At 33.9% G+C, this 16,290-nt stretch overlaps 1 protein-coding gene and 1 non-coding gene across 2 annotated transcripts in view; one reads left to right on the top strand and one right to left on the bottom strand.

Annotated features, from left to right (window-relative positions):
* Positions 1-10,297, bottom strand: part of LOC106102621 (LIM/homeobox protein Awh) — a 30,209-nt gene extending 19,912 nt beyond the window's left edge. The window contains exon 1 of the mRNA XM_013282162.1: positions 10,133-10,297. Within this exon, the coding sequence (XP_013137616.1) occupies positions 10,133-10,138 (6 nt within the window). The 5' untranslated portion in view covers positions 10,139-10,297. The remainder of the gene's footprint in view (positions 1-10,132) is intronic.
* Trnas-gcu lies at positions 1,276-1,357 on the top strand. The gene has a single exon. It is a non-coding gene; the product is annotated as a tRNA-Ser (tRNA).
* Positions 10,298-16,290: the final 5,993 nt, after the last annotated feature.

Below are 16,290 nucleotides of genomic sequence, written 5' to 3'. Positions count from 1 at the left end.
GTAACACACATAAAAAAAAAAAATAAAAAAAAAAAAATATATCGACGAATTGAATACCTCCTTCTTTTGGGAAGTCGGTCAAAAAATACTTGCCATTCATTAAAGTATTAGCTAATATATAACTTCATTCATACCTATTTAAATGTTTATAACATGCTAAATACTAAAAAATAAGCGATATTCACTAAATAACATATTTTATTTGTACGTCACGTTGTTTGTTCACGAAACAAGCGTTGTTAAAGCAGACGTAGCAATTGACACAAGTGAATCCATCGTATTGCAAATAAAGCCTTTTTGAAGCTATAAACTTTTCATGTGAATTTAAGTCGTATTCTTTGACTAGCAAGGTTGTAATTACCGTATAATAGGTAGGTAATTATGTCCTTCTTCTAACAATAAAGTTGATAGCTAGTGATATAGATGTCAAAAAGGTATAATAGTTAGTTTGCGTTTCACACGCACTTGCTGGCGACTTCTGTTACACCGACCCACATAAATTCTTTATAAAATAGAATCATGTTATTGTTAACATAAAAATTCTTTATTAGAAGGTCATTTTCATTTAATTATTGATTATTAGGAGATAGGACCCCTTTGTGGAGTTAAAAGCCTATAACGAATACATAAATATATGTATGTTGCAATACGAAGTTGTACGAATTAACGGACACATGATTTTCTAATTTCGAAAAACACGTTGCAATTTCGAACTAAATACTAGTAGGGAAAATAATGAAAAGAAAAATTACATTTTCACTGTCCCCATTTACAAAATCTCTCTCGAAAGATAACAAACGACAATGTACTAATCGAAGTTGAGATAAAAAATTACGCGTAGGTCCAGCGGCGTAACACTACCCGAGTACTACGTCACATTACGCCTAGTAACTCGGATCGTCAACCAACCTTTACAAATACAAATACAAATATTTTATTGGTAAAAAATTTTTGTACAGGTCAAAATGTTAATTTTTTTACAGATATTCTGAATGTAAATTGCATACATAAAACAATGATGATGGCAGAAATAATCCTCAACACTATAAAGGGCTTTTTGAATTAGCCAGAACTTAAGTTTGTTTTTAAATGATGCGAGGCTGGTAGCCGCTGTGACGTGGTCCGGCAGGCGATTGTAGACATGCTTATGACGAGCGTAGATTTTTCGGTCTTTGCTAGTATTGTATGGGTGGGCCTTTACATGGGTGATTCGGAACTCGCGTTAACACAAAGATGTATTTGCCTATTATAATATGTTTAGTTAATTGTTTCCATGACGAGGTGGCCGAGAGGTTAAGGCGTTGGACTGCTAATCCAATGTGCTCTGCACGCGTGGGTTCGAATCCCATCCTCGTCGATATTTTTTATAATTCAACATTTCAAAATAATTAACTTACAATTTAGTTTATTCCAACAGAAGTAAAAGATAAAGCTATTTTACGTATTTTTTAATACATCAAGACATTGTTAAGTTATCTCAATTATTAATATGTATTGATGTATTGGTAACCATCGTCTTAATTGAGAAGCATACCACATGATTAGAAACTGTATTAACATAATGTTTAAGTCGGTATCGATTGAAGAAAACTTTTACGCCGTAGTATAAATATCCACATAAAGTACATCACTATTTTAAATTAATATATGCTAATAACCTCTACTTGATAGTAAATTAATAACGAATTCGCTTTGGGTTAAATAATTTCACCTTTTTCTGTGGGAAAGTAAAGTGTTAAATTATAAATTATTATAAAACAAAGAATGTAATTAAACATATGATTTATTAAACAAAAAAATCATTTTTACTATACGTTTAAATCTCGGTAATCCTTCATACATAGAATCTTTCAGACTTAATGCAAATATAATATACTGGCAACATTTAATAATTCAAGCAAAAGCATTTCCATTAGTAAACAGAAAACGAGTCGTCGTATGAGCAAAAAGTATCGGGTCGAAAAGGTCGACAGCGCAGCGGTTGATCCACATTAAATGAACGACTTGCTGATATTCATAAACATAACAAAGTAGATTTGCTAATCGGCTTCGACGTTATTTATATCTTTGAGTTATTTTCGTTGTGGGTGCCGCGTTTATCAATTAATTTTGAAGGTGAAGACGGGCGAGCAAAGAAACCTTCGCGATTCGAATCACCCGCATATACAGATGCTGTAAATAAAATATTTATACAAAAAAATGATCGTGTCTTTTTTAAATTAATTAAGACTTAAATTAATTTTTCTATTTTAACTATATCAAAGTTATCTTTACTGATTTATGACAATGTATTTTGTGCGAGAGATAATGCAATGTTAGGTTTAGTTACATTGCAGTCTCTACTTTTACACAAAACTAAGTTTAAGCAAACCTTGCTGTTATCGTTCCAACGGCTATATCAGTAAATGGCTATTTTGTGCCTTCAAATATTGTAATGTTTGTATTCTACTTCTGAATTACAAATAAAAGGGATTCAAAACATTAAATTAAACAAAAAAAAAACATGTTGGGGTAAAAGCTTCTTTAATTAAATCTCATCTGGAGTCGCGTACATCGTGATAACGGTCACGCACCTCAGATACCTATAACATGGGTTCAATCGAATCAATAATTTATAACGACGCCATTACATTACGTTTCTATAAGCCCTTATAAAATATCGCCATACATCGAGAGGCACAAATTGATAAATTACATGGAACAGGACACGTTTAATCCCCACGAAATGAGCTCTTATACTGGGATTACAGGATTGGTGGCGGTCATACAAGTGGAAAGGTGTGCGCCGGCCGCGGAATGGACCGACGTAAGTAGAATGATGTATCACAATTGTTTCCGATATCACTAACACCTTTGGAAACCCAAATTATTGCTTTTAAACGAGTACAAGTCTGTAAGTGAAGATACTAACCCTCAATAAAACACAACCTATGTTACTCACTGATAACATAATTACGAAAGAAAGTCAGCCCATTATTGTTTAAGTTATTTCAATGCATACAGAAATGTAAAAATACAAATCATTCCTCTATACAATATTAGTTTATGAGTAGATTACATTATATTCAATATGATATCCTGTAAAGTAAAGTTTAAGAAGAAATATTTATTTGTGCTTTTATCCATTGTTAATTGCTTTATTATATTTAACTACCCTTGTAGTTACTTCGACTAAAACTCCAACGAACGGAGTAAATTTTCCGTCATCGCATTTTGCGAAGATTGATGATGACACACTAGATTTTATTTTATTGTCGTGTATATGTTATTACGATAGTAAATCTTAAGGAGACCGCTTCAGCTCTTGCATTACACGGCTCAGAACACTCATTGGAGTTAAAGGCGTTAAATCATGTGGCACAATAAAACACAGGTATTGTCGCCGTGTCTGACTTACGATATTTATGTTCGCGTACGGAATGCTTCCCGTTTTATTTGTCTTAAAGCTATTTAAATGTACTCGTAAACTGATGGACGTTAACTCTAGCATTGATGTTTTTTTACTGATTTTTATAATTCATTAGACGTAACTTTCTAGTGAAAAATTGTTAACATGCTTAGCATAAAAACTATTAATAAATCGAGATAGTAATAAAAAGAGATGAATTCGAAAATCGGATATTTGAATTGGAAATGTGGCTGTATAATTATGATCGATAGAAGCATGTAAATAAAGTTTTATTTTTAAAATACTATCACATTAACAATATGGAAGCTCATCAATATCCAATTGCAACAAAGCGTGTGTCGATGGTCGAGTTAACGCGGCGGCCGCGCATGGCTCTTTCAAAGCGGTCGCCAAACAGAGACACGGCTCAAAGTGAAATATGTGATGTTTTCACTCCTAAAGCATCAACATAAGTTTTTTGTGGTCGAACGAACCCTTTGTGTCCTGGATCGTTCCTCATCGAGAGTGCTATTAATATTGGGCATCTCACATCTGTTTGATGATATATTAATGGGGTGGGATTCCTGCACTGCGCCGATAGAAGGCATACAGCACGCGGCGTTGCCTTATTAATCATACCGACACGAACCTAATTGTATTATAGGCGTACCGCACACTAGCTCGCTAGCTCACCTCGAGTGCTATTGTGGTCCTTATACGAAAGCGACAGGCGATGTTTTGACTTGAACTTTTTGTGGTTACGAAGTCGAGCCGCGCGGCCACTGCAGTGAATAATGCTGGCAGGCACCGAGGTGTCAAATGTTTACAAGGTTAGATGTCCATCCATCTATCTCTGTCATTGCAGCGTTTTCATAGTTAAACATTTTATATTATCAATTAAATTTCCGCACGATTTTCATGACAGAGATTTTGTTGCAAGACTTTCAACTCAATAGATATAAATGTATTAAAATCTTGGAACCGTAAGCTGTAAAATGCCGCCCTTTTTGGTATAATTAATACAATCTTACTAATGTTATAAATGCGAAAGTTTAGATGGATGAATGTTTGTTAATTTGCCGCCTAAACTGCTGAACGGATCTAGATTAAATTTGGCATAAACGTCTACCAAAACAGATGTTTTTGCTTGCTTTAGTTTTTTTTAATCACACGCGGATGGTGTTGCTGAAGATAGCTAGTTAAACAACATTATAAGGATTTTGTCATCTCCATTATAATTAGTTATTAGCAAAAATTTTAACTTTCGCATTGAATTTCGTGCCAAATTTAACCTTTATCAAATCAAATTGTTCACAAAAGTGATGATAATCTTTACTGTTTTATTGTATTTTATTTTAAAACTCTAATTCGATAAGCGTGGAGCAGATCTCACAAGACAATTTTTTTGTAACTTAATTAAAGGGTTCCACGTATGAATATTTAAGACGTAATAATCAATTAAAACGATACGCAGTTTTAAATTATTAACTTGTTTCTTTAAAAAAAATTACAGCATTGATTAAAGGGATGTTTTTATTATAAACAAAGTTTGTAATATCCGTAGCTACTATTTTTGTAATAAGGAAAATATTTTTTTTCCATGTTGTCAAATATTTTTTACCAAACTGCATAAAAAGTTAAAGAGGTACCCTAGTAAGATTATTAAGAAAAGTCCGTGTCATCACACACAATAGCTGACCGCGTTTCGTTTTCGTCTCAAATCTCAGTACTATTGCCTTTATTTTTTCAATAAAATAACAATCCTTTCCTCGCGAGAGACGACCCCTGTCACTTAGATGAGTCTTGTCTTTTAATGACGACATTTTATACAGTAGCACGTATATCAAGAAATATAAATCTGTTTGTGATACAAGTTTTATCGTAGTTAATGTTTTTTGTATAAATTCTTACTGGATGCTGTCATCTTGTTAAGGTATATTAAAAAATAATGCAACACGACACATTAAGTTAATAATAAGTCAATGTTATTTACACAGACAAACTATGGATTAAACTTTATATAACGTAGCTCAAGGGACGTTATACGGAGCAGATGTTATAACGAGTGATGAAAAATGTAGTCTTTATATACGTTGTCTTTTCTCCTATCTATACAGCATATTATTTTTTAGTAAATACACGAAGAATTAAATAAATATAAATTAAGTTCAAACGCAGAAATTCTACAGTTGATTTTCACTTCAAAATATTCTGTTACTTACCTGACCTTTTGTACACAAACATGTAACTAAATTTGCTGACGCAGTATATGTAGATCATATTACTAAGTATGCGTGCATGGCACATGACATAATCTTCTCGAATATAACGGAGAGTGAAATTAAACTAACCTATTTTAAAGGCTTTAATAATTATGAAAACAATCAACATCGCTAAAGTATCCAGCTCTATTAAAACAAGTACGTTCTATGTCCAACGGTATAATAATATGAAAGTCGTCATTAAGTTGTCCCGCAAGTAAAATGCAATAAAACATTAAAAACGATACTCCAATATAGCTCATAAACAGCTACACAAACTCATCGATATTAACATATTATGACTTTTAATAGCCTACTTTTAGAGTTCCATACATTCTAGCCGACCGTGAAGTAATTGCTATTGGAATCAAATTATAAAACTAAATTTCATTGGTTTCGTTAGTTTCGAAATTAGAATTCTAAATCAACCTCTTAACTTGTCTGACGCGCCATTATAAAATTTGTGTCTAATATATGAGAAGTTAATTCCGGTTTGGACAATTTTATGTTTACAATTTGTAGTCGTGGTAAATTGATGAATGTTTGAAGGAATTGAAGCTTTGTTTTCTTCTCTTATGTGTTTTAAAACAACTAAATGTGAAATATACAAGGATTGGTGGCAAAGCGGGTGGCACGTGTCCGTGTCAGCTAAGATAACCGCCCGTTGACCCGTCAAGCGATGGTTGCGGTATCGAAGAAGACATTCGCAGCGAACCTTGAAGATCGGTGATACATTCCGATCATTAATATCGGCATTGAGAAGGTGGCAGCGCCGCGGGGCTCCGCGCCGGCTCGCCCGCTTTAAATAACATATTAGTCTCCAAAGCGGCCGCCGCCATATTTCTCGATGTATCGAATAAGTTTTTCGGTAAACCGGCACGTAACGAATCGACGCCGACGACAGCCGACGCAGGGTACGATTTATCGCATGCACCCGATTCCATACTAATCGGATTTGAAGCAGCCCCGCTTACACCAAATCTCTTTATGCTCCTGCCAGCGCAGAGACCATCTTACAAATGCCACGATGCAGTGAAAACGTTAACTCATAAAGCTATAGAATCTAAAAATACCTTTATGTTTATAAGTTGCTTCGATATTGCAGATTAGTTAATTTTTATACGAGAAAGGTGCAAATAAGTTGCGGATAGTGTATTATGTAAGTCATCCGACGTCCGTAAACATATTGCTGAGCACAGTCACAAGTTCATGAAAATAAACCGTGTAGCAAACAAAAAAGTAAAAGTAATAAAGGAAATACTTTAACATGTAATTTTAATTTATCTCGAAATCCCAAACGATTTAAATATTTACATTTATGTTGTAATGAATGCTTGTTTACTGAATAACAGAAACCACTATATCACAGAAGATTGTAAATCTTCAAGACACCAGCAGCTGTCAGAGAGATATACGACTAAATCTATATAAACAATAATTTTAGACATTCTTAGGATTAATAAAATTTAAACGGTAAAAAATTTAATGGACATTAAAATCAATATTGAATTTCACAATGCATTTCGGACCACGTTTAAAAGAGTTATAGCTTAAAAATCTCGTATGTAACTCTTTTCGCCAAACATGTTTAGTCCAGTATTTTGTAGCATTTGGTATTTAATTGTCTGTACACAATTTAAAAATCTAAATGAACACAAAATTTTTGTAAAACCTTCAAAAAATTATGTTCCATGCCTACCCGACTGAGGTATAGGTTTTAGTCAACCACATTGGAACAGTGTCGGTTGATTGACTATTAAATTTAATAATATTTGAAACTTAGCTTAACTAAATTTAGTAACATTCCTTGGCTTCAATTAAAAAATATAAAATGTGACTAAATCAGAAAATACTCCACATTATTCAGTTGATAACCTTCCGATAAGTATGCGTTGTGACTTGTGACGTGTCTTGCAAATTTGCCGATTGTAAACTCTTAACATTTAATTTTCTAATTAACTTGATCAGTTAAATTTGCGAATAATCTTCGTTGAAAGAAGCCGCGTAATTAGTTGAATAGGATCACAGAATGATAGAAACCCATCAAAATACCATCGTAATAACATTAAAGCGAGTTAAACGTTATGAGAGTTCATTTGAAATACGCCTACCATACGAGACGAGACGAGACTCCCTGAGTACTACAATCTAATTAGTAATATTTTATAAACATATTTGTCATTTAATTATACTAATCATACTTCATACTAACTAATATTATAAATGCGAAAGTTTATATGGATGGATGTATGTTGGAGTTTGTAGTCTAAACTGCTGAACGGATCTCGATGAAGTTTGGCATTGATGTAGAGCATAGTCTGGAAGAACACATAGGCTGCTTACTTTTTTTTTATTCCACGTGGATGAAGTCGCGGGCGAAAGCTAGTTGTTCTATAATTTAATAATTATTATTAACCTCAATGATTGCATACTTATTAAGAAGTTGAGATTTATATTTGAGTGATGTTAAAATAGTTTTTAATAGTAAGATATTTATAATATACTCAAATAATACGTTTATTAAACAGACTACTGTTTTCTAAAGCCTAATAAAAATATATTTAGCATAAAATAAAGTGCAATAATTGATCGTTGCGTGCAATTCTTGCGATTGGAAAAACAAACTCAAACTCTGCAACGTTTGCTAAATGAAATTCGAGTACTTACATTCAATAACGTTCATGAAATGTGATAACTATGCAAAATTAATTATACTTAGTGCGGCAAACCTTTTCCTAACTATAGCACAACTGCGATTGTCGATTGTTTCGTAGCTAATTTAACTGGTTGCTCAACTAAAAATCAAGTAGCTCATAAGAATCAAAGCTAAACTAAACAGTTGTGCGATAGTTTAGTTTCAGGTGTGCGAACGTTCTTATTCATTAACGACCGAAATTCGAGCAGAAAATTAGTCCGATTACTTTGTATAAAATGTATTGTTCTACTGTTGGTACTGTTTTTTTTTAATTAACGTAAATAGGTAGAATTTATAAGGTTACCGTGGTATGGACATATTACTTGATTACATAAACAAGAAAGTATGAATATTGAATGTAGATAGCTACATATAAAGAGTAATGCCTACATTTAAATGGTTTTTGTGAAAAAGGATACATTTTTTATATTAAAAGGTGGCGAAGGAACAAGCGCCACCTGAATTCGTAGAAATAGCGGAACGATAGTTGACGCGTTGTCCGCTCACAGTTTTGCCTACCCTTAATCGACAGAGGATAGCTTTGTGTCCTTTCAGCCGTCAAATCTTCCACTTCTCATCAATTCCTTAGAAAGAGGATGGAAAAGGTAAGAGGATTAGTTGACCTCTGGCAAGCGCACTCATAAAAAGAAACGCAATTTACTTCCATCGTGACACCGTCTATCGTGTGGTATAGCACCGGGCGAGCTGGTCAATTCATGTAATGCATATCGTTGTTGCTAGCATATCAATGTTGTATTTTTAATACTAAGTAAATCCCAATAAGACGGCTGATGAAAACGGTAGAGTAGTACATACTGTGACGACCCCCTTTAAGGACAAGGACATTTTGATAATGATAATTATGATGATTAAAGGAATAATTTAAATTGTGTGACATTGGTTGACTGATACAATATACAATGTAATTAGACTATCGATTATTTAAAACTTTATTCTTTCATAGCAAATTTTAAAACCCGTTTTTTCTTGTCACTAGGCCTATCTATCAATTATGATTTCTGATATACTTCCTTTTAAAATCGTGTAGCTTTCTTTACAGTGTGGTCCTGAATTTAATTTTTTCTTCTCCACAACATTGTATAGTTGTTGTTAGTAACTATAAATTTTATTCTAGATAGATTCAAAGCTATTCCTATCACAGTATTTCTTGTTTACTAATAGTTTCTTTATTTACAAAATAATTCATGTTTGCAATTCACTATGCTTATCTTTTGTTTATAACTGACTTTCGTATTCATTTTTAACCTGAAGTAATACCACATAAGTAGATAAAAGGTGCAGAGACTAGGTTTCTTGTCATGATAATTATTTCTGAAATATCACGAAGCTTCTCATTGCAATACTTCTAAAATGGGCAACATTTTACTGATTTTTCCTAGGTTCTCTACCGAGCATTATTGTTAGGTATTTGTAATTACGTAAAATTAAAACATAAGTAGTATAATTATTTGATCCAAACGGTTTTAGTTTCGATTATTATCTGAATAAATAAAATTACTACAGATGGCCGTTAGTTCGCTTTAATAATTAGTTTGCCTACATTAAATTAATTGTTATTTTTGTATTATATGTTATACAGCAATAGCTTTATCATGTTATAATACTACTAGATAACTGCAGCTATGTTCTAGTTTATCTAAACAGATTCTTATGGAGACAGAGATTTTAGTTAGCTGCATATAAAAATTGAGTTATTAAGTTTGAACACAGCACTTACAGGCTAATAAATAATAACATAATATGAATTTTATTGCTCTATCAACTTACCTTCATTTCCTCTTTTACGGCCAACACTTTGACGACTTTTTAATCTCACAAAATAAAACTAAATCAAACACTCGCGATCCGTTCCTATTATCAAAACATCACAAGAGGTTCAGTCAGAAATATGAAAGTGAACTGGTAGTATTCCAGAGTAGATCTGGCACTGTCCACGCGGCCACACCGCGCGGTTGTAACGTATAAACTAAAATTCAAAGTTATCAAGGCGGCGTTATCTTGGACCCCACGATCTCAACGCATTCCCATTGGACGATGCACCAATGGGCGGGGCCGGAAATCTATGTAAAGGTGTAACTGTAAAGCCCCCCTGAAGTATTACTACGTGTATGTTCAAATGTTAAACGACCCGGTATTTTTTTTTCGTTACGTATTCAGTTTCAATTGACGCAGTTTGTTTTTTTTAGGCCTACCCTTCGTAGCGAATTTATGCAACTTCAACGTTGTTTCAACTTATATAACCAAATTTACTATTTTTAGAATAAGTATGATTAATTAATTACGGATTCACGTAATAAATATTTGATAGATTGAAAAAAATAGAGCACTTCTTACAACCCAGTTACATAATGATTCCAACAATTATTTCCATTACCTACTTAAATGTTACTTAGATTAATACATGTACAGCCCAAGTGACCGGAAGCATCTCAATAAAGCTTCTTTTTTTTTAATAACAACTTCCTGAAAATTCTTCCTTGCAACACTATTTAAGATTAACAAGTGTCTCAAAACAGGATTCAATTAGTACGATTGCGAAATCGATATCGACACCAATATGCCAGCAGTTAGACAATATCGAAAGCTCTACGTAAAGACTAAAATTTCGACAACTATTGATTAATAAACTAGCTTAAGAGGCAACTCCCTTCACATGGCATTAAAAAAAACTAGGTAGTCTGTGTCCTTATCACATTTCCTAAATCAAGAGTGTCATCAATGTCTTTAAAAGTACTTGAATAGTTTTAGGCTCGAATTCGCTCAAGTCAACAGTTCTACAGTGCTGCGGTTCGCAGACAATTTGAAGTAGATAATGACGGGATTTGGGAACGCGAGGCAGCAATCAGCGCGCTTGTCGCTGATGTCGATGGCTCTCAGCGGGGCACGTCATTCGCAACCTTACAATGGATAGAGAATTACACCCACAGACCTAGTATTAAACTTGACTATTAACCCTTTTTTGTTGGGATTTTATTACTAAAAATAGCTAAAAAGATGAGACATAAAGGACAAAAAAAATACGATTTTTAAATTAATTCTCATTGGCCCATTGTTGTGTACAGTTTTTGAGTTTGTCACTACTGTGGTCTTAATTTTTTACTTTGGAAATGTGTACGATAACATACATCACTGTCTTATTTGTATTAAAAAGATATTAATAACATCATAATTATGCAATATGTTTCAGTAGTGTAGTGTAGCACGAGTACCTATAATACTAAAATATAGTACATGATTTGTGTTCACTAATGCATTTAGCAAATGAGACTGCTTGACTCAATTCTGCAATACTGAATATTAAAGGAAAACTATGTTACATGACTTTCAATAACGAAGTCAATTCAGGCGCCTACATTTCCAGATTGACTGCTTCTAGTCGCAATCAGGCTGCAGATAAATCTATTGCAAGATGTCAATTCATTCGTAAAATGTGCAGTCGCTAGGTGCAATTACGATGAGGACTCACAGCCTCCCTCTCCCCCAACACCGCACTCCGGGGGTGAAGAGAGGGAGGGGATAATTTTGCTTACGTATCCGTGTCCGGTATAAATGCCGAGCCACCCAAAGTTGGAACTAACCACAATGTAGTATGAACAGATTTCAATGGTTCTGTACCATTTTCGATTTTAAAAGCATGTTATAAGTAATAATATAGGTATGTAATAAATGCAATTTTTAGATATGCATAATATGAGATTACAATCCTAGTACAAACTAGGAAGTTCGTTTTTTGTTTGAAGAACCTTGTGTTCGTCATGTAAAGAAAGGTATCATTAAGTAAACCAATTGTGCACCAACAGCTAACAAAGTTTAAATCTTACAATATAAAGTAAAAAGCCGAGTAAATAGATAGACTTCTCCTTTGAGCTGGAAGATCGCCACTGCATTGGATTAATCTATTAATTACGTATATAAAATTTAATCAATTTAATCATATGCTATAAGTGCATAATTGTGATATCAAATACTATACGAGATGTCGCTACTTTTCATAAATAAAAATGCTGTGAGTACGCTCCTATATCCGGGGGACATCCGCTTCCACGTTCGATCTTTAATTTTTATTTCAAAGGACTTTTCAGTACATTCTGTCGGCACCGGATTGGCCGGAAGGATCGATTTTTTCGCAATCCCGAATTTGCAATTCTAATTTGCGTGTCTACTCCCCGACGAGTTTCCTCAGATCTACAATTATATTTTCCGATTGAATAATCTTTTCCTCTCTTGTAATTACGACTCTTTGTTTTTTAGTTATGGTGTTTAATTTATTTTTAATATAATGTTTTGGTCAATTGCACTGTATTTTAAAACTCTAATACAGTTTGGTCTGAAGTTTTTGAAAACAAACTCGCAATAGGGTTACTGGAAGCAAAATGTCATAAAAATGGGATTCGTGAGAAATATCCAAGAAAAAATAAAACTGTTGTACTAAATAGGGAAATATATTGTGGATTATGATTCCAAAATAATCAATAAAAAGTAGTTAATATGGAATGAGATATTACAAAAGGCATATCCGCATTATCCGTGTGTCTCATCAGAATTCTAAAAATAAACACAGGTGGTTACAACCAAACAAAAGGTTGATATCAATCTACAAATTAAACCACAAAATGTGTCCATTCAAAGTCGAATCGTGTAACAAATGTATCTAGACATCACCTACATCTGTAACAGGTCCACCCTATTTTAAACCCCACGATATCTACTTTCGAGAAAGATAAAATTAAATCTAAACAAGAAATATAAATGAGCGCACATAGAGTACAGTTGATTGTAATCACAGGTAACGAATGAATTTAATTTGGCAATGAATAGAAAGTTGTATATTTGTAAGGCAAAGTAAGCAAATTAATTTAAATAGAAATTCTATGATAGCTACCGTCATGTTTTAACAATTATTTGCTTTGCATATTTAGTACTTTAACATTTTATTCATGTTCTTATTCTTCACTATTGTGAGTTTACACTAATGAAACTCTTGTACGCAGATATGTTGGCATCGCACTCATTATGTTGGCAAAAAACAGAGACAACTATAAGTTTTTGCACAGGTTTAAACCCAGTGGGAACTGACTGTAAGTGTACATTGATAAAGTTTAGTGTAATAAGTATATTCTAAACATGCCAACAAGAAAATATCTAAAAGTTTATACATATTTTGTGATATGAAGACGGTTTTAACTCAATTTTACAAGAAAACATTATGGGCATACATAGAATCAGTAGCCATGTGATTGTAATCTTGAATTTGTTACATGTTTTAAATTAGCTGTAATTACTGTTATTTGCATTTTACTTTGTAGTCAGAAACTAAATAATATAATAAAAATTATGGCTTAATTTATTACAATATTTTTGTAGCCCACCCTTTACAATGCTAACAAAAATACCTAATATTTACGACAAGAACTTACCGAGTAACATACTTAAATCCAATTAATATAGCTTGGTTGCAATATTTGTGTGCTTACAAGTTTATTCGCAAGAGGGCGCTGGGTATCGCGATGTTCCCGAGGGAGGGTTCCATTGATTTGTCAGACATCGCGCGAATGCGAATTAACGATGGCTTCCCCACCAAATAACACCAATAATTTGGATTTTCTATCACTTCATTCTCACTTTTTCAGTTTGTTTTTAGTCAACCTAACTTGCACCTAACGAATACACATTGAACAATTTAGTTTTGGTAATCGATATATGAAAGTAATGGATTTTATTCCATTTTATCTATTTCTTTACGATTTATTTTTGGAAACAGGCAAACAGACGCACATCGAATTGCCTTATGTAATGTCTGTTTAAAACAGGCTCATGTTATGGAATTAAACGATATGCACCAGTTTTGAATTGTTATTTTTTTTAAACTTTCATACGAATTTCACAATCTATTTGAGGTCTATTGTCGACTTCACCTTTGTCAAGTATCAGCTACACTACCTCGGAGCAAATAAATGGAATTTAATGTAGTGTCACATTTACTGGGCTTGCAAGAATGCCTCCAGTCAAAAAGTCATTATGAGAATGAAAACTATTCCTCAGAACTACGAACAACATCCATTTACGGGTCTAATATGGTTTACGTTGGTTTGATATGGAATGAATGCGTCAGTGTAGATGATACATAAACGTTGCAACGTTTGTGCCTAACCACATGCGAGATTCGCGGCTGTGAGTGTACAATGAAAAGCTGTTGTGTGACTATTAACAACGTTTAGCTGCTCCCCGGGGGTCCAGACTCGAGGGACAATCGTCTATGGGGCGCGTTATTATTTTATTTAACTTTTTGTACGAACAGACGTATTCTTTGCACAGTATATTTTATTTTACTGCGGTTGATAGTAGATTGTACTGACATTCTTCCGTTGATATTTTGATGATGCAGGAAAGGTTCGCGTAGGTAGGTATTTACACAATTTAACTATTACTTTAAACATTATTTAACATAAAGTATTAAACGTTAAAAATCCCTACAACTTTTCCTGAAAAATAAAAATATGTACAGTCAGCTGCATAAATAAAAATACAATTCGGAAACTTCGGAAACTCGTATTCCTTCGATTCGTCCATATTCATTCTAAAATCGAAAGCATGTACAATTGTATGAAGCTTTTTAAATGCACACATATTTATGCAGTTGACTGTACTAACCAACGACATTATAATTTCATAGCACATGTTTCTCATAGTCCCATGTTGATAATATGAACACTTATATTCTCTGCTCTTACAGTCTTATCAGTGGTGGTAGTCGTTATGTATCAATACAAATATTATGCAGTAATTGTTCATAACCGCATTTAACAGCGGTTTTTACCTTGTAAATGGAGATCGCAAAGCGGTGTCACACAGGGACGACATTTGGCGCGTCAAATTGCCGCGTTTGATCAGCCCTTTGTGCGCCTTAAGACCATTACGACTATGAGATTACACGGCCGCCGCGCGCGCACCCGACCGCGTAGATGCGATTACAACCGCCCCGCACCCCGCACTCCGCAGCCCGTACCCCCACATACCTCGCGACGCATCTATGGGGCTCACCAACATCCCTTCTCTTTCCAGACGCCATAACACACGTTATCACTCTTGTTTTCTCACTAACTTAATTCTGGAAAACATTCCATATAGCTTTGACCACTAAGCAGTAATACAACCTTCATCTAATCATTAAGATAAAAGAGTAAATTGTACTTTTTTGTTTCATTGTCCTTTTTATTTTCGAGTCATACAGATAGATATTATCTATCCCATAGCCATATAAAGATCGGAAGTCTCTAGTTTTTTTACAAAATCATGTAATAATATTGGAATTATCATCACGATTTAGCAAACGGACTGCGTACACGATCAAAGCAGCTCCTCGGGCATTCATTAGTGCGAGATTCGGCATCGAGCCGTAATTTGCGAATTACACCGTTCCCCTGCTCCCATTCACCGGCAGTTCGTACACTGTTGAGTGAATGATGACTGATGAGTGAGCGACTCGCGTGGGACCTATTTGTTGACACGCGACGCCTGCACACATCACTGATTTCTAATGGATAGCTTAACTGACTATGCTCGTAAGATCGTTCATTCAATTGTCGACCTTTTTAGTTTAGTAATAAGGCAAGTAAGTATGCATAATTATTGGCAAATTCATAGCAAATTGGTAACCACAACAATTTTCTAGTACTGTTCTGTTACTCAAATTTTGACCTTATGTTGAAGGTAGTAACGATTATTGTATGTGTTAGTTGTGTTGATGTCTTCATTATGCAATGAAATAATGTTTGCTCTACATTAGAATAAGGTGGCACGAGTCTATTGGATACATGTGCATTTGGATCAAGTTCATTGATTCCGCTCTCCGTGGGAGAAACATATTTCTATTACTTTAATTCCGATTATATAATTTCAGCCTTTTCTTCGGGTGCAGTAGATGG

This window comes from Papilio polytes, unplaced genomic scaffold, assembly GCF_000836215.1.
Source record: "Papilio polytes unplaced genomic scaffold, Ppol_1.0 DF824292.1, whole genome shotgun sequence".
In the NCBI taxonomy this organism is placed as follows: Eukaryota; Metazoa; Arthropoda; class Insecta; order Lepidoptera; family Papilionidae; genus Papilio; species Papilio polytes.
The sequence above is the reverse complement of the archived record's forward strand: the minus strand, read 5'-3'. Positions and strand labels throughout refer to the sequence as shown.